Source organism: Manihot esculenta, chromosome 3 (assembly GCF_001659605.2).
Source record: "Manihot esculenta cultivar AM560-2 chromosome 3, M.esculenta_v8, whole genome shotgun sequence".
NCBI classification, from domain to species: Eukaryota; Viridiplantae; Streptophyta; class Magnoliopsida; order Malpighiales; family Euphorbiaceae; genus Manihot; species Manihot esculenta.
In genome coordinates, this window is record NC_035163.2 from 4,563,825 (window position 1) to 4,585,573 (window position 21,749).

General features: G+C 43.1%; 1 protein-coding gene across 3 annotated transcripts in view; it reads left to right on the top strand.

The window, feature by feature from the left end:
• Window positions 1-761: 761 nt before the first annotated feature.
• Window positions 762-21,749, top strand: part of LOC110611125 (heat shock factor protein HSF30) — a 29,231-nt gene continuing 8,243 nt past the window's right edge. The window contains exons 1-3 of one of the 3 annotated variants that reach the window (XM_043955433.1): window positions 762-1,215; window positions 1,854-2,764; window positions 2,888-3,151. In XM_043955433.1, the coding sequence (XP_043811368.1) occupies window positions 910-1,215; window positions 1,854-2,684 (1,137 nt within the window). In that variant the 5' untranslated portion in view covers window positions 762-909 and the 3' untranslated portion in view covers window positions 2,685-2,764; window positions 2,888-3,151. The remainder of the gene's footprint in view (window positions 1,216-1,853; window positions 2,765-2,887; window positions 3,152-21,749) is intronic. The other 2 variants (XM_043955432.1, XM_043955434.1) reach the window with 2 other exon arrangements.

Consider the following 21,749-nt stretch of genomic DNA (forward strand, 5'->3'; position numbering starts at 1 on the left):
ATAACTTGCTCACAACTAACAAAAAAACACTATGCTAAACAATCTTTGTTTTTAATTAGATATATACACACACCACAATTTTTGTTCTCTTTTTTTTTATATGTATTTTGTAATTTTATGATAAAATTATTATTTAGTCCTCCAATTCCTAAAAGGCATCTAATTTGTGCCTCATAATTTTCTTTATTCTTTTAACATTAGATGAAAACAAGTTTCACCTTCTTTTTAAAATATTATTTAAGCTCTAGCATGAAACCAAGGCAAAAAAACAAAAACAAAATTTTATTTTATTGAAAAGTTTGAGTTATCAAAGATGACAAAACTTTAATTTATTTTAGTTCTAAAAAACACATATATATTAATTTAATGCTCAAAGAAAATATATAATTAATATAATTTATTGCATCTTGAAATTGCACAAATTTCTTGTGAAAGAAAGCTTTTTGACGTTATAATTTCTTGTGAACTAATATGGACTACAACATAGGAGATGCACTACATGTATAGGTATAGGCCCATGGACCATAATTCTTGGGCCTAGTTATGTAGGCTGTCACAAAACAATCATAGCCCACTCAGGAATTGACACGTGTTCGATGACAATATCCATGATCCGACTATAAGTTCCAGAACTTTCAAGATTGTTTGACAAGTGGCAGAAAGTTCTTACAGCGTTCAGAAAATTGCTGACAACCAAATCTCTTAGGATTTTTTCACTTTCTAGAACTTTCCTCTACCTTCTCATATAAACTCACTCTCTCCTTTCAGAATTAAGAAACATTTTACACTTGCTCCAAAGCTTCATTGTTTTTTCTCAGTGAACTCTAACCAAGAGAACAAGACACGAGCCTGACTCCCGAGAACACCGACATCGAGTAAGCCTAGAGATACGTAAACTAAACAAGCGCGATGGACGGAGTGGTAGTGAAAGAAGAGAAGGAAACGGTGACGTGTGCTGGAGGTTTGTCTTCTTCTTCCTCGTCTTCAAGCTTCCAACCGCAGCCGATGGAGGGGCTGCACGAGGTGGGTCCTCCTCCCTTTCTTACTAAGACTTATGAAATGGTGGAAGACCCTTCAACGGACTCGGTGGTTTCATGGAGTAGAGCTCACAACAGCTTCATTGTTTGGGACTCTCATAAGTTCTCCACTACTCTGCTTCCTAAGTACTTCAAGCACAATAACTTCTCCAGCTTCATTCGCCAGCTTAACACTTATGTAAGTTCTGCAATTGATCAAAGACATCAATTTTTCTGCTATTTCTGTTCTTTGTTTTTAAGTACCTCATCTGGGTTACTTCTGTTTCGATTTTTTTTTGAATAGTTTTCTTTTGAGATTGCAAAATTGGGTTGAACTGTTATCTTTTAGGGTTCTACTGTGAAGTAAGTTTCTCTTTAGCGGCTGATTCTTCTACTAAGATCTTATTCAAAGTGGGTTTTAGATATCTTGTGATGGGATTTCAATGGGCACTTTTGTGGCTGTAGATGCTGTGTTTGTGAAAAGTTCAGTGTGTGCTGTAGGCCTGTAGTATAGGATTCCCCCTCCCCACCCCACCCCCCCCACCCCACCCCCCCCGGAGATATGATCACATACCAAGCGCCATCGATTTTTGGGCCAGTGACTCTTAATATTCGGTATTACTGAGTTCTTCTTTCCTACTCTGCTCATTGCTTCCAAAATTATTAATTTTGGCTGTGGATTTCGATTACTGAAACAGTTGTGAACAATATGGGTCGATTTCTGTTGAATGGGATCCCAATTCCCAGTTGACGAGTGAGCTCTTTGTTTGGCCTTTCACATTTGATATATTGGATTTCAATGTATAATAATCACTTTCCTGATTCTGCATGATGTAGGGATTCAGAAAAGTTGATCCTGATCGATGGGAATTTGCAAATGAAGGGTTTCTGAGGGGGCAGAAGCATCTACTGAAAACCATCAAAAGAAGACGACATATTTCACAAAGTATGCAACAGCAAAGTGGAGGACCTTGTGTTGAAGTGGGAGAATTTGGATTAGAAGGTGAGCTAGAGAGATTAAAAAGAGATAGAGGTGTGCTAATGGCAGAAATCATAAAGCTTAGGCATCAACAACAGCAGTCAAGGGAACAAATAGCTGCAATGGAGGATAGATTACAAAGTACAGAAAGAAAACAACAGCAAATAATGACATTCCTAGCTAAGGCTCTCAACAACCCATCCTTTGTCCAGCAATTGTCTATGAAGGGTACGCAAATGAGAGAAGTGAGAGGTGTTGAAATCGGCCGCAAGCGGAGACTCATGGCAAGCCCAAGTTTAGAAAATTTGCAAGATGAAGCTGCTTCAATGGTGATGGATACTAGCCAAGCGCTGGATTACACAAATCAAGAATTGGGAACCACAGAAACTGAGATAGATACACTCTTCTTAGCCACCTTTGATGATGAATCGAGCAGTGATGTCAGGGATCCAATAGGAGGTTCTACACAAGGAACTAGCATGGACAACTGGGGTTCAGTGAATGAGACCATTTGGGAGGAGTTGCTGAATGATGATGTAATTGCTGGCAACCCCAATGAAGAAATTATCCTAGAAGATGAACTTGAATTCGATGTGAAAGTTGAAGATTTGGTTGCAAAACCTGATGACTGGGGTGAGGAATTGCAAGGCCTTGTGGATCGAATGGGTTATCTAAGGTCAAAGCCATGATTTAAAGGATTTGCTGTTACAAAATGGCTTTGATATTATCTTGAGTTGGTCTCTGCAACGCCATTCCTGTCGTTATAATGGTATGCCTGCAAAACCAGGATCATATGTTAGTCTTTCTTCATGTATTATTGATTGTTTTGTCAGCAACTCATAGAAGAAATTGTCTTTTTTTTTTTTTTTTTTTTTTTTTTTTTTTCACACAGCAGGGAATGGTGGAAGTTGCAGTGGGGCCAACAGATGTTATCGTTCTTCTGTATCCTTAATGATATTCTAGTTCTTTCTAGATTTTCCAAGTAAATTTGTTCTTCAGTGATTGTTCTGATTATTCTGTGTGGCATTTTGCAGGCAGGAAAGCTAAAGAAGATCAGTAGGGGAAGGTTTCAAATCCCAGGCTAGTATGAAGGAGTGTCTTGGAATCTGCCTGGTGTCTATAGGGGTAGATGTTTCTTTTGTTCAAAGTTTGCAAGTTTCTATTAAGATAAAGACTTAATAGTTTTATCTATTTTTAGTATTTGAGTTATAGCTGTATACTTATTTTTATTATTTGAGATATAGCTGTATACTTATCTTGTATTTAGTTAGTTGTAGATTTGTATTATATAAGTTTCTGTAATACGTTCAGTAAATAATACAAAAACTCTTTTCTCTATATGGTATCAGAGTCGCAATTTGCTCTTACGAGTTTTCTGATCCAATTTTTTTAAACTTTAATTAAAGGCTTCGTCATTTATTACTGTTATTCAATTAAATGCTCCAACGCATTTTTCTATTAAACTTACTTAGGAGAATTTTCCTGTTTGGAGAAAACAGATCCAATCAACCTTAATTGGTCTTGATTTACTTAATTTTATTGATGGTTCACGGGTTGCACCATCACAATTTCTTTCTGAAAAAGACAAAACAGCCAACCCAGCTTTCGCCTTATGGTTTCGACAAGATCAAATCTTGATCAGTGCTCTTTTAGGAAGTTGTTCCAATACTATTTAACCCTTGATTTCTTCAGCCAATACTGCCAAAGAAGCATGGGATCGGTTTCACCAGAGTTTTGCTAATGTTTCTCGTTCTAGAATTTTATCCTTAAAGACTAAATTAGCACAGAACTCTAAGGAAACCAAATCGATTGCTGTTTTTCTCAATGAGATGAGGGCTATTGCAGATGAGTTTGCTCTTACCCAGAATCCGGTGAGTGATGATGATTTAATTGTTTATATTATCACGCGATTGGGAGATGATTACAGTCCCATAGTTGCTGCGTTAAAAGTTCGTGAAACCCCAATAACCTTTTCTGATCTCTTTGAAAAACTTACTGATCATGAACGATCCTTGCAAGAAAAAGATTCCACAACTGTTTCAGCTACGTCACAAGTGATTGCTATTGTCAATTACACTCAACGTTCTAGAGGGCGTTCACAAAATCAGAATGGCAATTATAATCGATCTCCACAAAACTACAATTATTCTAGAAATCGACGTGGTGGTCATGGTTCTTACTCTGGTGGTCGAGGTTGAGGTTCTTATCGACCTGATGTTGTATGTCAATTTTGTGAATATACTGGGCATACTGCTGCTAAATGTCGCAAATTGGCTCGCTTTCTTAAGGAGAATAATATGTCTTTGAAGACTGATACCTCTCATTCTTTAGCACCGATACCTGCAGTTAATGTTACTTCTGCTATGGCTGCTTCTTCTCCACAACAATGGTTGTTTGATAATGGAGCTTCTCATCATGTTGTGTCGAATCCAGCTTCTTTGCAAAGTTATTCTGACTATGGAGGTCCTGAGGAAGTACAACTTGGTGATGGTAAAACGCTTGCTGTATCACATACTGGTTTTGTGCAAATTCCTGCTTACTCTAAGAATTTATCATTGCCTAATGTGTTATATGTGCCTAATCTGCGCAAGAATTTGGTTTCAATTGCTAAGTTATGTCGCACTAATCATGTTTCTCTGGAATTTTTTCCATCTTATTTTGTTGTGAAGGATCTGTACACGGGGGCGTCTCTGCTACGGGGAGAGAACATTGATGATATCTACTGTGCAAGTTTTTCCAGAGTTAATTCTCAACGTCCTCAGCTGAATGTTACTACTCGGTGTCTGTCTTTGCTTTCTGAATGGCATCACAAGCTTGGTCATCCCAACAATAAAGTCTTTTTGTTAGTACTTCAAAATATTGGTCTTCAGTCTATGTCTAACTATGTTTCTAGTTTTCATTGTACTTCATGCTCTATGAGCAAGAGTCATAAATTACCGTTTTCTGAGAATTCTCTTGTTAGTAATAAGCCTTTGCAACTTGTTTATTCTGATGTTTGGGGTCCTACACAAAAATCTATTGATGGCTATGAGTATTACGTTACATTTATTGATCACTATTCTAAGTATGTTTGGCTATATCCCATGAAGAAAAAATCTGATACTCATGATTTGTTTATCCACTTTCAGAAATTGGTTGAAAATTATTTTCACACTAAAATTGTTTCTGTGTTCACTGATAATGGTGGGGAGTATCAAAAGCTTAAGCATCATTTTTTGTCTTGTGGTATTTCACATTATACAACACCTCCACATACGCCAGAGCATAATGGTACTGCTGAACATCGTCATCGCTCAATAGTTGAAACAGGTCTTGCTATGTTACAATTTTCGTCTTTACCTTCTAATTATTGGTCTCATGCTTTCCAGGCTGCTGTTTATTTGCTCAATCGGTTGCCTTCGTCCGCTATTTCGTTTCAAACACCTTTCTCTAGATTGTTTGGTATGTCTCATAATTTTAAGAGATTGAAATCTTTTGGTTGTCTTTGTTTTCCATGGCTAAGGCCATATAATAATTCTAAACTTCAGTGTCGTTCATTGCCTTGTATTTTTCTTGGATATTCTCCAACTCAATCTGCATACAAATGTTACGATCCAAAGGCTAATCGTTTATATTTGTCTCGTCATGTTCAATTTGTTGAGCATATTTTTCCATCTGAAACTTGCACTAGTTCTCATCAATTTACAGATTATTTTCGAGATGCTTCTTGTACAGGTTCGGCACAATAACAAAATTCATCACCTGTTGCACCAACTGCAGTTGCTTCGGTTCCATTGGCAATTTCTATTCCAAGTGATTCTGATTTGTTGGTTTCGAGTACTGGTTCAGAATCTATTACAACATTATTAGCAGAATCTGATCAATCTGTCATGCCATTAATTAGTACTGAGACTCAACAAGTTGAACCTTTGATGACTGAATCTTCTACTGCTGATTTAGATTTGCCACTACCGATTGTTTCACAAGACTCAGTTTCAGCTCCTGTACAACGACAGCAGCGACAAAGGAAGCCTAACTCAAAGTATTTTAATTCTTCTTTTGTTAATCTTACAACTAAATATCCTTTACAGGATACACTCGAGCCAAGAACAGTTAAACAAGCTCTGGCAAGTTCACTTTGGCGGCAGGCGATGGATTCAGAGTACAATGCTCTTTTGCAAAATAAAACTTGGGAGCAGGTTCCGAGAGACAAACATCATCTTATTAGTTGCAAATGGGTGTTTCGGATTAAGCGTAAACCGAATGGTTGATAAGCGGTTGTCGAAGCCGTCAAAAATAAACCTATTAAACAATCAACAATAAACTTGTAGATAGTGGCAATAGGATCGAACCACAGGGAATTGACACTAAAGATCTTCCTAATAATAACCAAGATAAGTAAATAACAAATAATTAAAAGAGGGGGGTTTTGAGTTGATGGATTAACACTAAATAACAAAAGAAAGCAATAATTTAAAGATGAGTAAATCAATAAGAGAAAAGCTTCTAGTTGAAGTATGGATCTTATTTCAGATTGTTTAGAATTGATCATTGATTCTTTAACTCTCCTATTTATTCCAATAAATTAGTTTTGGATGTGGAAGACGCTTCTCACAATCCAAATTCCTCCTTAGTTCTAGTTTGATTAGGAAACGTTCGCTAATCAAACACTAATCAACAAGTTGCCAAGGAACGTCCTTGGGGCATTGTAGCATCGAACAACTGTTGACTGCATTAAGACTTAGAGAAACCCAATTCTATCCTTGCCAACCGCGTTGTCAAGTTTAGATTATGCAATTTGATTAAATGTGTATTTGAACAACCTAAGCAATTACGGACCTAAATCATTCAAACAATATTACTTAAGCAATTTAAAAGCAATGGGCCCTTATTGATTCTAAAAGCAAAGTAATATTTATGGAAAGCTCAAATTGCATAAATATTGAAAATAAATAGAAGTTTAACAATGGAGATTTAAATCTCCCAATTCATCACAAAATCTGAAATTCACCAACTTCAACTAGAAAAGAAAAGAGTTTAGCCACTCATGGTGGACTAAATACACAAAAAGATGAAAGGAAAAGAAAAAGGAAGATGCTGGAGAGTTTCTGGCGAGTCAATTCCTCAGCAGAAGATGCCTTTGCTGGTTTGGAGGTTGCCTTTTTATAGTTGAAGAGTTCCATCCTTCTAGGGTTTTGAATTCCCTTTTTAATTTGGCTTGTGACTCCTCTTTTGATGTTGAATTTAATTGCAACTGGAATTCCTTAGGTGAGAAACTCTTTCGTGGCTCTTGGAATTGTTTTGGTAGTGATTGAGTTGGATTTGGACTTCTGAAAACTTGAAATTCGGTTTCCTGAACAATTTCCCGCTCTGCTGTATTTTCTGCTGTCGAAGTGATTTGCCCGGTGATTTGACCAGTTTCTTCAAGTGATTGGGCAAATCACTGACCAGATCGCTTCTCTGTGAGTCAGTCCTCTATGTCTCTGCGAGTGATTTGGCCAGTGATCTTCGAGTTTCTTGGGCAAATCACTGCCCATATCACTGCTGTCTGTTGCCTCCGGGTTTCTGCTTTAGCTTGATCTGGGCAGTGATTGGAGCAGTTTAGCTGGTGATCTTGGGCAAATCACTGGGCAAATCATCCTTCTGTACTTTTTCTGCACTTTTTCTCCCATTTTCTAATTTCTTCATTTTCTGTAAAAACAAGATAAAAACCATAAATTAAACTAAAAAATGTGTAAATAAGCAACAATAATTATGATAAAAGTGTGGCTAAATTATGCTTCATCAAATACCCCCACACCTAGCTTTTTGCTTGTCCTCAAGCAATAAATAACTTAGCCAATCAAGCCCCCTTTTTCTTTAGAGCCTAAGTTCCACTTAATTAGCCCCCCTAGACTCCTAAACTGAAGTATCACAGTATAGAGTACATGCACTAAGGTCATCCTCTCCTTTCCTTGTTTCCTTTCACCTACCATGGTCAAGAGAAAGGTTTTTGACTCAATCATGCTTATTCCTTTATGTTAGTTTTAATGCAACCCCTAGGAGTGATTTGCCCATTTTCTTCTCTTTTTCTTTTATTTTTATTTTTATTTTTAGCAGCACTTATTCTTATCCTTGCCTGAAAAAGTCACTAACCTTTTTACGCGATTGTGTACATGGGTGATACACCCCCGGTTACTCAGTTAGTCACTTGTTCAAGTGGCTACTAGCTCTGTTCACAGTCTAGACCATCGAAACTTATTTGCTTGAAAAAGTTACTGACCTTTTTACGCGATTGTGTACATGGGTGATACACCCCCGGTTACTCAGTCAGTTACTTCTCCAAGTGGCTATTAGGCTTAGTTCATAGTCTTAGACCATTGGAACAAGTTTGTGATTTGTGCTTTGTGCTGGTTTTTCATGATATTTTGGGCAAATCAGCTCTTAGGGAGTTACACTGACTTTGTGTTTGTATGTATTTGTATTTTTATTTCCCTTGACCTTAGCAAATTTGAGGATTCAATTCAAGAGAAAAACTCCCTAAGTGAAGGTAACATACTGTGAATGATTCAATTTAAGCTTAAAGGGGTGGCAAATCAATGGGGTCATGAGATAAGGAAACTCTTTCAGCATTGTTATCTATGTTGAGTAAAGCAATTAGCTACAAAATTCTGTGTGTGTGCGCTAGGAGTGTGAAAAAAAAAAAAATTCTGGTGTGTGCAAAAAGGGGTAAGAACAATGCAAAAAGAAACAAAAAGAAACAACAAGAAGCAAAAAGATGGTGTAATCAATGAATAAATACTCTCCAGTACCCCCACACCTAACCCAAATATTGTCCTCAATATTTGAATAAATGTATAGAAAAATGAAGGAGAAAAGGGAAAGTGACTTCCTGGCATGTGAGTGATTTGACCAGTGACTTGGGCAAGCACTGGGCAAATCACTGGGCAGATCGCTATCTGTCACGGTGCTGGGGCAGAAAATGGTCCACCAGCAGGTTCAACAAGTGCTCCATCCTTTGCATTCGGTCCTCAATCCTACTGAGATGAGCCTCTACTGTCTGGTTGGGGGCTTCGTCTTCAGGTGGCTGAGGAGCATCCTGCTGGGCGGCTGCTAGAGGTGGCTCATTTGCTGGTGCCTGCCCTATTGCTTGTGTTGTCTCATCTGCAGGGGCTGCTATAGTGGCTGGCTGCTGGGTGGTGGTGCTTATGGTGGCTTTCTTCCTTCTGAAAACACGCTCATGGCGTGGCGTTACTGGACCTGCAGGTGCAATGGAAAAAACATCCCCCACCTTGCAAAGCAACCCCATGTCATCTAATGTGCGTAGGTCCAAGGGGGTTGTTTTGGAAGTGGGGGAAAGGTCAGTATATGCTGGGTGCAATAATTTGAGATTTACTGCAATGGCAGTGATCAAGGGACCAAAAATCAAGGGCCTGTTATATTGTATGATGCTGGATAGTTGGGTGGCAACCCAATATCCAAGATGAATTTTCCTGCCCCTGTGCATGCACCAAAGGATATACAACTCAGTTCTGGTCAGGATGTTGGAAGCATCCTTCCTCCCAGAGAATGTATAGGCCAGGAATCTGTGGAGGTATTTCAAACTGGGGTTGCTGAGGTATAGGTCCTTGGACCTAGTGGGTGAGTATGAATCTGGGGGGTTATCACTTAATTCCAAGTACACAGAGCTTGGATCAAACTCAGCAGGGAAGTCCCAGGTGGACTGAGGGCATTCACAGCCCATGGCTATACCGAATTCCTGCAGGGATAAGCGAAATCGCTTCCCCAATAACCTAAATCCAATAGTGTCTGGTGTGTGTATGTTGTGCATGGCAGGTTTGTCAAAATAGAATGTGGTGAAAAACTCATGTGTGAGTTCAAGGAAGGAGGGCATGCGCAGGAAGAAAAAGGTGTCCCAGCCAATAGCAGAGATGAGAGAACGTACCTGGGAATGGAGTCTCAGTGCTCCAAGGGTGGCATGGTGGATATACTTACCTGGGTGATATGGTAGGGATGAAACTTTAAGCAGCCTGGTGCGCTCAGAAATTTTGTTGAATGTCAGTGATTTGACGATGTGATCTGGGTATGCTGGTCTGGGCAAATCGCTGGGCAAATTGCTGGGCATATCACTGAGTGTATCACTTGGTAAGTCCATGGGCGCATCACTTGGCACATTGCTAGGCGCATCAGTGGGCATATTGCTGGGCACATCGCTGGCCATAGCGCTTGGCAAGTCCGCGGGCGTATCAGTGGGCACAGCGCTGGTGGAATCAGGGGGCGTAGTGTTCTCTTTGTGTCCTGTGGGATGCATGGCTGGCTCTGGCTCTGATCTCAGTGGCGACTGTGGTCTTGGCCGTTTTTGGCCGTGGCCGGAGGAAGTGGTGGCTTCAGGTAGCATTTCGCCCGCAGGGTTTGCCTTCGGGACTATTATGGACGGTGGTGGCGGCGTTCTTGGCCGTTTCTTTTGCCGGTGGTATGTCTGGGCGGCCGGTAAGTCGGTGCGTCCTGTTGCTGGTTCAGTAGCCGGTGACGTTTCGGTGTTGGTGGTGGTTGGTGGAGTGGTGTCCCACGCTTCATCGTCGCTGTCATAGGGGATGGGTTTCGGTAGCCCTAGTTTCTTCCACATGAACGGTCCGCCGGTGGCCTTCATCTTAATTCGGACCATTGTGGTCTTGAGTTTGCCGGTGGGTGAGTGGTGGTCGGAGAGGAGAAAGCTTGAAGAAGAAGAAGAGATAAAAAAAAAAAACAGTAGTTTAGCGTAAAAAGTAAAAGAATAAGAAAAGAACTACTTAAAGTGATTTGGGTATGTGAATCTGCCCTGATCATTTAATGCTGGCCCTCTGGATTCTTGACAGGGTGATTTGACCAGTGATTTGGGTAAGCAGTGGGCAAATCACTTGGCCAGATCGCTGCTCCTTTGCAGTTGCTGGGCTGGTACTGTTCATGCCCTTTTCTGATGATGTGCTTGATTTTGCGACTTGACCGGTGATCTTGGTCGAATTATCTGGGCAATTGGGCAAATCACTGCCCCGATCACTTGTGACTATGGGACATTCAGTCGATTCGCCCAGCGATTTGGGCGAGCAGTGGGCAAATCACTGCCTCTGGGCTGCCTCCCAGTAGCGCCCTGTTTTCTGTCTTGGGCTGGACTTCAGTGTCTTGCTCAGCAGTCTTGGGAAGGGGGATCCAAGGGAACCTCCTCCACAACATGGACAGTAAAACCTTCATAGAATCTCTTCAAACGATGCCCATTAACTTTGAAAACTTTGCTTGTTTGTGGGCTCCTAATGTCAACAGCTCCATGTGGATAGATATGTTCAACCAAGAATGGTCCAATCCACCTAGACCGAAGCTTCCCAGGGAATAATTTGAACCTGGAATCAAAAAGCAAGACTTTATCACCAACCTGGAAGTGTTTTCTGGAGATATTCTTATCATGGAAGGCTAAAGTCTTTGCTTTGTAATCCCATGAAGCTTCATAGGCATCACGCCTAATCTCCTCAAGCTCTTGAATCTGTAATTTTCTGTTAACTTCAGCTTCTTTTTCATCAAGATTACAGCTCTTCACAGCCCAATAGGCTTTGTGTTCAAGTTCCACAGGAAGATGGCATGCTTTTCCATAAATCAGCCTATATGGAGACATCCCAATTGGAGTTTTATATGCTGTTCTATATGCCCATAAGGCATCATTGAGGCGTGTACTCCAGTCCTTGCGATTTGGGCAGACCGTTTTCTCCAAGATGGACTTGATCTCCCTATTTGACACTTCAGCCAGCCCATTTGTTTGAGGGTGATAGGCAGTAGAGGTTCTATGGATGACATGGTGCTTCTTGAGGAGAGTTTCTACTACCTTGTTGCAAAAATGGGTGCCTCGGTCACTGATTATGGCCTTGGGTAGTCCAAATCTTGAGAAAATGTGGGACTTTACAAAATCACATACTGTTTTTGCATCATCAGCCCTTGTTGCCTTGGCCTCAATCCACTTGGACACATAATTCACAACAAGAAGTATGTAGGTGTTGCCAAAGGAAGGTGGGAATGGTCCCATGAAGTCAATGCCCCATATGTCAAAGATTTCACACACCATGATGGGTGCTTGTGGCATTTCACTTCTTTTGCCAAGGTTTCCTGTTTGTTGGCATCTTGCACATGACCTACAAAATAAATAAGCATCTCTAAATATGTTAGGCCAAAATAACCCACTTTCAAGAACCTTCAAGGCTGTCTTGCGTGGCCCAAAGTGACCTCCACAGCTGTAAGAGTGGCAGAAAGTTAGGACAGATGTGATCTCATGGTTTGGGATGCATCTCCTTATGACTTGGTCTGCACAATGCTTCCATAGGTAAGGCTCATCCCACACATAATACCTTGCCTCTTTCTTGATCTTGTCTCTTATGTGTTTGGGCAAATCAGTGGGCAAATCACCTATGGCAAGGAAATTAACAATATCAGCATACCATGGTTCCTCTTCTTGGACAGCAAAGAGGTGCTCATCAGGGAAGGTCTCATTGATGGGGCATGTCTCCATCTCGGTCAGAATTCTGCTGAGGTGATCAGCCACAAGGTTCTCCTTGCCTTTCTTGTCACGGATCTCCAAGTCAAACTCTTGTAACAGTAATATCCATCTCACCAGCCTTGGTTTGGACTCCTTTTTCTTGATTAAATACCTTAGTGCAGCATGATCTGAGTATATAATCACCTTTGTACCAAGTAGGTAGGGTCTAAACTTCTCCAATGCAAACACAACAGCCAGCAACTCTTTTTCCGTGGTGGAATAATTGCATTGTGCAGCATCTAGGGTGCGTGAGGCATAGTGAATGACATGAGGAGAGTTACCTATGCGCTGTCCCAATACTGCACCTATAGCAAAGTTGCTGGCATCACACATGATCTCAAATGAAAGGGTCCAATCAAGTGGCTGGATGACTGGGGCAGAAATTAGGAGTGATTTGATCAAATCAAAGGCTGATTTGCAGCTGTCATCAAAGTTGAAGGGTACATCCTGCTGTAACAATCTGCAAAGAGGCCGAGTTATTTTAGAAAAATCCTTGATAAACCTCCTGTAAAAACCAGCATGTCCAAGGAATGATTGAATCTCCCTAATGCTGGTTGGGTAGGGCAGATTTTTGATGGTGTCAATTTTGGCTTTGTCCACCTCAATCCCTTTTGCTGAAACAATATGGCCTAAAATTAAGCCATGGCTGACCATGAAGTGGCACTTCTCATAGTTGAGAACCAAGTTTGTCTCCAAACACCTTTGAAGTATCTTCTCCAAGTTGGCTAGGCATTCATGGAATGAGTTGCCATACACCGTAAATTCATCCATGAAGACTTCAATGATCCTCTCCACATAGTCAGAAAAAATGCTCATCATGCACCTTTGGAAAGTGGCTGGTGCATTACAAAGACCGAAGGGCATCCTCCTAAATGCGAATGTGCCAAATGGGCATGTGAAAGTGGTCTTCTCTTGGTCTTCTGGTGCGACGGGGATTTGATAAAACCCCGAATATCCATCTAGGAGGCAGTAATGGCTTTTTCCAGCAAGTCTCTCAAGCATTTGGTCCATGAAGGGCAAGGGAAAGTGGTCCTTCCTTGTGGCTGTGTTGAGCTTCCTGTAGTCCATGCAAACTCTCCACCCATTTTGTACACGAGTGGGTACTAGCTCTCCTTCTGTAACGATCTGAAAATCGGACCGCTACCGGCGCTAGGATCCAGATCGGCTTAAGGCCGCCGGGACCCGTAGCAAGCCTGACATAAACCTGTAAACTTGTATAATCCCATACATGATCAACAACATGCATAAAAATTTAAAACTTTTCTTTCAAACATCCAACTCAACCTGAACATACATGTACATAGTCATGATCATAGTCATGATCCCTCTGTGGGATCTCATCAATGCCCCAACGGGCGATACAACATGAGATGAGTTGGCTTTCATGAACATTATAAAACATTTCTATAGATCATGTATCAAAAGGGATAACAATACTCATAGGGTCAAGCACATCTATAACCTCAATATACCTCATTACATAACATACTGTAATCTCTTACATTACATCATAATACAATTGTCATGTCCACAATCTAACTATTACATCAACATACTTCAAAAACTCTGGCTAACCTTCTGGTCTACCCTGTACCTGCACACCTAGGGTTAGGGGAGAGGGGTGAGCTACAAAGCCCAGTGAGCAGAATAGTGAAATCATACATTAAAATTTCATGCCATTATGTAATGCAACACATCACAACTAATCACATCTCGGATGGTATTGTCACCTATAGTCCTCCACATAGTCCAACTGTGCCGGGACGTAGAATGGGTACAACCGGTCTTTCTCTTAACATAACATATCATACAGTCCAACTGTGCCAGGGACGTAGAATGGGTACAACCTGGACTTCCTCTTACATCGTGCCAGGGACGTAGAATGGGTACAACCTGGACTTCCATACCATATCATGCCATAACATCATCATATCATATGAGGACTAAAGGATCATTCCATAACCAATCCACATCAACATCATAAATGCAATGCAACATATTCGTGAATACTAATGCAGCAACCTACTATATCTCATGGCATTCATGATGCATGGATCATGCTCAAAATTCATATTTCATTTATTTTAAAACTTAAGGTTTATTCCACTCACCTCTGGCTAGCTCTGACAAACTCTGTAGCAGCTGGCTCACTGCTGGGGTCCTCGGTTCCTCGGGTCCAAACCTACACAGGTGGACTCCAATGAGGGACCAAACATACATAAACATAACTCTAACATACTCCCCAAAAACTCCCTAAAACACCACAAAACAACTATATAAAAACATGCAAGAAATGGTTGAACAGGGCACTTTCGGCGGCAGGTTCGGCGGCCGAAAGTCCCTCCAGAGCCGAAAGTCAGGCACTTTCGGCGGCCGAAAGTCCCAGACAGATCCGAAAGTCCTCTTTCGGGGGCAAGCTTCGGCAGCCGAATGCTGCCTCCACAAGGGGGTTCGACGGCCGAAAGTCCCTTCGGCTGCCGAACCTGGTTTCTCCCAGAATGGCAGAAACTTGGTTCACATGAACCTCTTGCCTCCCAAAACTTCAAATCATGCATATAACTCAACCAAAACATGCATACAAGCTCCTAGGGCCCTCAAACAAACAAATACCCCAACTACAACACTTCAAACATACTCAAACATGCCACATTGTTCAAAAATCACATAAAACCTAACATAGCTCAACTAACTTAAACATGCATTTCTACCCCATAAAAATTCATAAAACTTATTTAAAACATACATTGAGCTTAAGATCGGCTCTTACCTCTTGAAGATCGAGAAAGAGACGACCTAAACTTGGAGATCCAAGAAAATGAGCTCCTGAGTTCCCAAAGCTCCAAAACTTGTTTCAAAAGTTCAAAACCTTCAATGCAAGTTTAAAACTCAAGAAAAATGGTGGGGATTTGGAGGAAAAACACTAGATTTGGAAGAGGGAGGTTGGAAGCTAGCTGTGGCCGAAAATGGAAGAAAGCTCATCCATTTCGGCTAAGGGTCTCTTTTATAGGTGGCTGGCCAGGCCACGTTCGGGGGCCGAAAGTGCTTCCGCAAGCATGCCATGTTCGGCGGCCGAACTTGAGTTTCGGCGGCCGAACCTGAACTTCCCTCACCTATGCTTTCGGGGGCCTAACGGGCCTCCAAAACACATGCATGTTCGGCGGCCGAACTTGAGCTTCGGCGGCCGAACCTGGGTTTTCCTCCAAGGACTTTTCATGTAAAAACTCATTAAATTTTTATACTTAAAACCATGAAATACCTTAAAACATTTTATGAAAATATGATTCTACCCTACTAGAGGCTTCCGACATCCGAGATTCCACCGGACGGTAGGAATTCCGATACCGGAGTCTAGCCGGATATTACATTCTCCCCCCCTTAAGAACATTCGTCCCCGAATGTACCTCAACTAGTACACATAGCATGACATAAAACATAACATACATGTAAAGCACATAAACTTCACGAAGAACTAACCTCAGAAAAGATAAGGGTATTGCTGGAGCATGGACTCCCGTGTCTCCCAAGTGCATTCCTCCAAATTGTGGTGGTTCCACAAAACTTTCACCATCGGGATTTCCTTGTTCCTTAACTTTCTGATCTGGGTGTCTATGATCCGCACTGGCTGCTCAACATAGGTGAGATCCTCTTGGATCTCCACATCAGGCTCACTAAGAACCTTGCTCGGATCTGACACAAACTTCCTCAACATTGAAACATGGAAAACCGGATGGATTCTTTCCATTGAAGCAGGTAAATCCAGCTTGTACGACACATTCCCAATCTTTTGCAAGATTTCGAAGGGTCCGATGTATCGTGGGGCTAGTTTACCTTTCTTCCCAAAGCGAACCACTCCTTTCATTGGAGACACCTTGAGCAATACCAGATCCCCCTCCTGAAACTCTAACTGACTTCTGCGGACGTCTGCATAACTCTTCTGTCTGCTGGCAGCAGTCTTGATTCTCTCTCTGATTATGGGTACCACCCTGCTGGTGATCTCTACTAGTTCAGGCCCTGCCAAGGCCTTTTCTCCAACTTCTTCCCAGCAACAGGCGATCTGCACTTCCTTCCGTACAAAGCTTCATATGGAGCCATCCCGATGCTAGCATGATGGCTGTTGTTGTAGGCAAACTCCACCAAAGGTAGATGCTGCCTCCAAGAACCGCCAAAGTCCAGCACACACATTCTGAGCATATCCTCGATAGTCTGGATGGTCCTTTCTGACTGTCCATCCGTCTGGGGGTGGAAGGCAGTACTGAAATCCAACCTAGTACCCATGGCATTCTGCAGACTCCGCCAAAACCTGGAGGTGAACTGGGGCCCTCTATCTGACACTATCGAAACAGGAACCCCATGCAGCCTGACGATCTCATCCACATATACCTGCGCCAACTTGTCCACAGAGTAGCCACTCCTGACAGGAATGAAGTGAGCAGATTTGGTGAGTCTGTCCACAATCACCCATATGGAGTCCACTCTGTTGGACGCCGCCGGTAACCCCACTACGAAGTCCATAGCTATATTCTCCCATTTCCATTCTGGAATAGGTAGCGGGTTAAGCATTCCAGCCGGCTTCTGATGTTCCAGCTTCACCCTCTGACATACTTCGCAGGCGGACACAAAGTGTGCCACTTCTTTCTTCATCGCTGGCCACCAATAAACTTTCTTCAAATCTTGATACATCTTGGTGGCTCCGGGGTGAATGCTGTATCTCGCATTATGAGTCTCTCTCATAATGTCTCCTTTTAGCCCTATGTCATCTGGTACACATAGTCTGCTCCCATAGCGGAGGATCCCCTTGCTGTCAAATCTGAACTCGCTGTCATTGCCTGACTGGACAGTCCTGGCAATCTTCACTAACTCCGGGTCCTCATGCTGTTTCTGAGCCACCTGCTCCAGAAACACGGGTGCCACTCTCATCTGGGCCACCAGGGCACCTGTACCAGACAACTCCATCTGTAGACCTTCCTCAATGAGCTTGTAGAGCTCCTTCACCACTGGCCTCCTCTCTGCCGATATGTGGGATAAGCTACCAAGTGATTTCCGGCTTAGGGCGTCTGCCACGACATTCGCCTTACCCGGATGGTACTGAATCTTGCAATCATAGTCACTCAGCAGCTTCACCCATCTCCTCTGCCTCAAGTTCAAATCTCTTTGACTCAAGATGTACTGCAGGCTCTTATGATCTGTAAAGATCTCACATTTTACCCCATAGAGGTAGTGCCTCCACATCTTGAGTGCAAAGATTACTGCTGCCATCTCAAGGTCATGTGTGGGGTAATTCAACTCATGCTTCTTTAGCTGCCTAGAAGCATAAGCGATCACCCTCTCCTTCTGCATTAGTACACAACCCAGTCCCACACGGGATGCATCACAAAAGACTGTGAAGTCCTCATCACTAGATGGCAGAGCTAAAACTGGTGCTGAAGTCAACCTCTTCTTAAGCTCTTCAAAACTCTCTTCGCACTGGTCGGTCCACACAAACTTCTGATTCTTCCTGGTTAGTCTGGTCAGAGGAGCTGCAATCTTAGAGAAGTCCTGAACGAACCTCCTGTAGTAACCTGCCAAACCCAAGAAACTTCTAATCTCTGTCACTGAAGTGGGTCTAGGCCAGTTAGCCACAGTTTCTGTCTTCTTGGGGTCTACCTCTATCCCATTCTCTGACACTACATGCCCCAAGAACGAAATGCTCCTTAGCCAGAACTCACATTTAGAGAACTTGGCATACAAGCCATGTTCCCTCAAGGTCTGTAAGACCAATCGCAGATGATGGGCATGTTCTTCTGCATTCCTGGAATACACCAAGATATCATCTATGAAGACAATAACGAAGTGATCCAGGTACTGGCTAAACACTCTGTTCATGAGATCCATGAATGCGGCAGGGGCGTTGGTTAACCCGAACGGCATTACAAGGAACTCAAAATGCCCATATCTGGTCCTGAAGGCTGTCTTCGGCACATCCTCCTCCCTTATCCTTAACTGATGGTACCCCGATCTCAGATCTATTTTGGAGAAACAACCTGCTCCGGCTAGCTGGTCGAATAGATCATCGATCCTTGGCAATGGGTACTTATTCTTGGTAGTGACTTTGTTCAACTGTCTGTAGTCGATACAAAGCCTAAGGGATCCATCCTTCTTTCTCACGAATAAAATTGGTGCACCCCAAGGTGAAGTGCTCGGTCGGATGAAGCCCTTTTCTACCAACTCTTGCAACTGCTCTTTCAACTCCTTTAACTCGGCTGGGGCCATCCTGTAGGGAGGGATAGAGATCGGTCTAGCTCCAGGCACCAACTCTATCTCGAACTCTATCTCCCTAGCAGGTGGTAAACCTGGAAGCTCATCAGGAAAGACATCCTGAAACTCTCTGACAACTGGCACCGAGGCCGGCTCACTGACCTGACTGTCTAGCTCTCTCACATGAGCTAAGTACCCCTGACATCCCTTCCTAAGCAACCTACGAGCCTGAAGAGCTGATATCAGACCTCTAGGTGTGCCCCTCATGTCTCCTCTGAAGACAACCTCTGACCCGTTCTGATCTCTGAACCTGACTACTTTGTCCCTGCAGTCCAAGGTAGCACCATGGGTAGATAGCCAATCCATCCCTAGAATGACGTCAAAGTCTGTCAAATCTAGAACCACAAGGTCGGCGGAGAGGCATCTTCCCTCAACAAGAACTGGACTGTATTGGCAGACTGACACTGCCACTGACGGGTCACACTTGGGTCCACTGACCCATAGGGGACACTCTAACCCAGAGACTATCAGACCCAACCTCTCAACGGCTCTTGGAGCAATAAATGAATGAGATGCACCCGGGTCCATTAATGCATACACATCAGAACACCCAATGACGAGATTACCTGACACCACGGTGTTGGATGTGTTAGCCTCCTGCTGTGTCATGGTGAAGATCCTGGCTGGAGCTGATGGACCTTCACCTCGGGAACCAGAAGAAGAGGCTGCCTCTCTCCCTCTACCTCTGCCACTGCCCTGAGTTGTGGCTGGAACTGCTGGCTGTGCCACACTACCAGAAGCTGTCTGCTGGGGCTGGCCCATAAAAGGCGCTCTAGGACAATCCCGAGCTATGTGTCCCTCCTGTCCACATCTGAAACACGTGTTAGTCCCAGCTCGACACACTCCCCTGTGCGGTCTTCCACATCTCTGACATTCTGTACCATCTGAGCCTGAGCTCGAGCCACCGCCAAATCCCAGACCGGATTTCAACTTGTTCCAAAACTTATTCTTCTTCGGCTTCCTGGTGGTGTTATCCCACCTCTTCTTACCTGAGCTCTGAGAAGAGAAACCTGGTCCTCCTCTGCCTGGGGTCTTAACCCCTGAAGACTGGGTCACTGACTGCTTCACTGACCCCTCAACTATAGCACTTGCTTCCATTCTTCGAGCCATATCCACCACAGTGTGGAAACTTTCTCTCTCAGTTGACTGAATCAACGAGGAGTACCTGGAATGCAGCTTCATAACATACCTCTTGGCTTTCTTCGTATCTGTATCTAGAGCTTGCCCTGAAAAAGGCAATAGCTCCAAGAATTTATCCGTGAACTCCTCTACACCCATGTGCTCTGACTGCCTCAGTTGCTCAAACTCAATCATCTTCAGTTCTCTAGAACTGTCTGGAAAAGCCCATCCAGCGAACTCATTCGCAAATTCCTCCCATGTCATACCGTCTAGTCTCGGGTCCACATAACACTTGAACCATTCCCGTGCCTTCTTGCACTTTAAAGTGAACCCTGCCATCTGAATGGCCCTGCTGTCACTTGCCCCTAGCTCATCAGTTATTGTCTTCACCACTCTCAGATACTCAAAGGGGTCATCCCCTGACTTGTAATTGGGAGCATCTAGCTTGAGGTAATCTGTCATCTTTACTTTGCTCCCATCGGCTGAGCTAGGTCTAGGTGGTTGAGTAACTGGGGCTGCTGGTTCTGTAGGTGGTGGAGGTGGAGGTGCAGCATTCCCCGAGGTGGGGTTTGCCGGGTTTGGATAGAAGGGTGAGGGTGGATAAGCTGGGTACTGTGTGTAAGGTGGATAGAAAGGTGGATAGGGCATGTAGGTAGGGTAGGGGTTAAAGCTGGAGTAATCCGATGTACCTCCCATCGGATACCCTGAACCCTGTGGGAAGGGCGGATAATGGGGTGAAAAACCATACCCCGAGGCCTGAACGCCTCCCTGAGACTCCCCTGTCCCCTCTTCCTCCATGCTCACATCCAGGTTCCCATCCCTCCTTTGATCCTCTTCCATAACCTCCCTCACATCTGAGGAACTTCTTCCTCTATCAGTCCCCCTTCTGCTAGCATCAAAAGACCTTCTAGGGTCCCTTGACACTCTCTCTCTGTTGGCTCTACAAGACATTGCCCTAGGCAATGTAGGAGGACAGACGCTCGTGCCCTTATCCTCAGGTGGCACTCTAGTCAATCATGCAGATCGACGAGTTCCTCTCATCCTATTTTCTGAAAACAGTACACGTCATACAAACATTAGCATCACATGGTTCATGTGGGCACACATGAACCCTCATCACATATACATCATTCATATCATAGCATATCATTAATGCACATGCATAAAGTCATGGCATTTCACATCATCATACAAGACAGGACTCCACATCCTATCCTAGTGGACATGATCTTCCTATTGTGCTTGACCTTCTAGAACATCTATGAGCCCGACACTCTAGGTCCGATCCTATGAACCTAGGGCTCTGATACCATTCTGTAACGACCCGAAAATTGGACCGCTACCGGCGCTAGGATCCAGATCGGCTTAAGGCCGCCGGGACCCGTAGCAAACCTGACATAAACCTGTAAACCTGTATAATCCCATACATGATCAACAACATGCATAAAAATTTAAAACTTTTCTTTCAAACATCCAACTCAACCTGAACATACATGTACATAGTCATGATCATAGTCATGATCCCTCTGTGGGATCTCATCAATGCCCCAACGGGCGATACAACATGAGATGAGTTGGCTTTCATGAACATTATAAAACATTTCTATAGATCATGTATCAAAAGGGATAACAATACTCATAGGGTCAAGCACATCTATAACCTCAATATACCTCATTACATAACATACTGTAATCTCTTACATTACATCATAATACAATTGTCATGTCCACAATCTAACTATTACATCAACATACTTCAAAAACTCTGGCTAACCTTCTGGTCTACCCTGTACCTGCACACCTAGGGTTAGGGGAGAGGGGTGAGCTA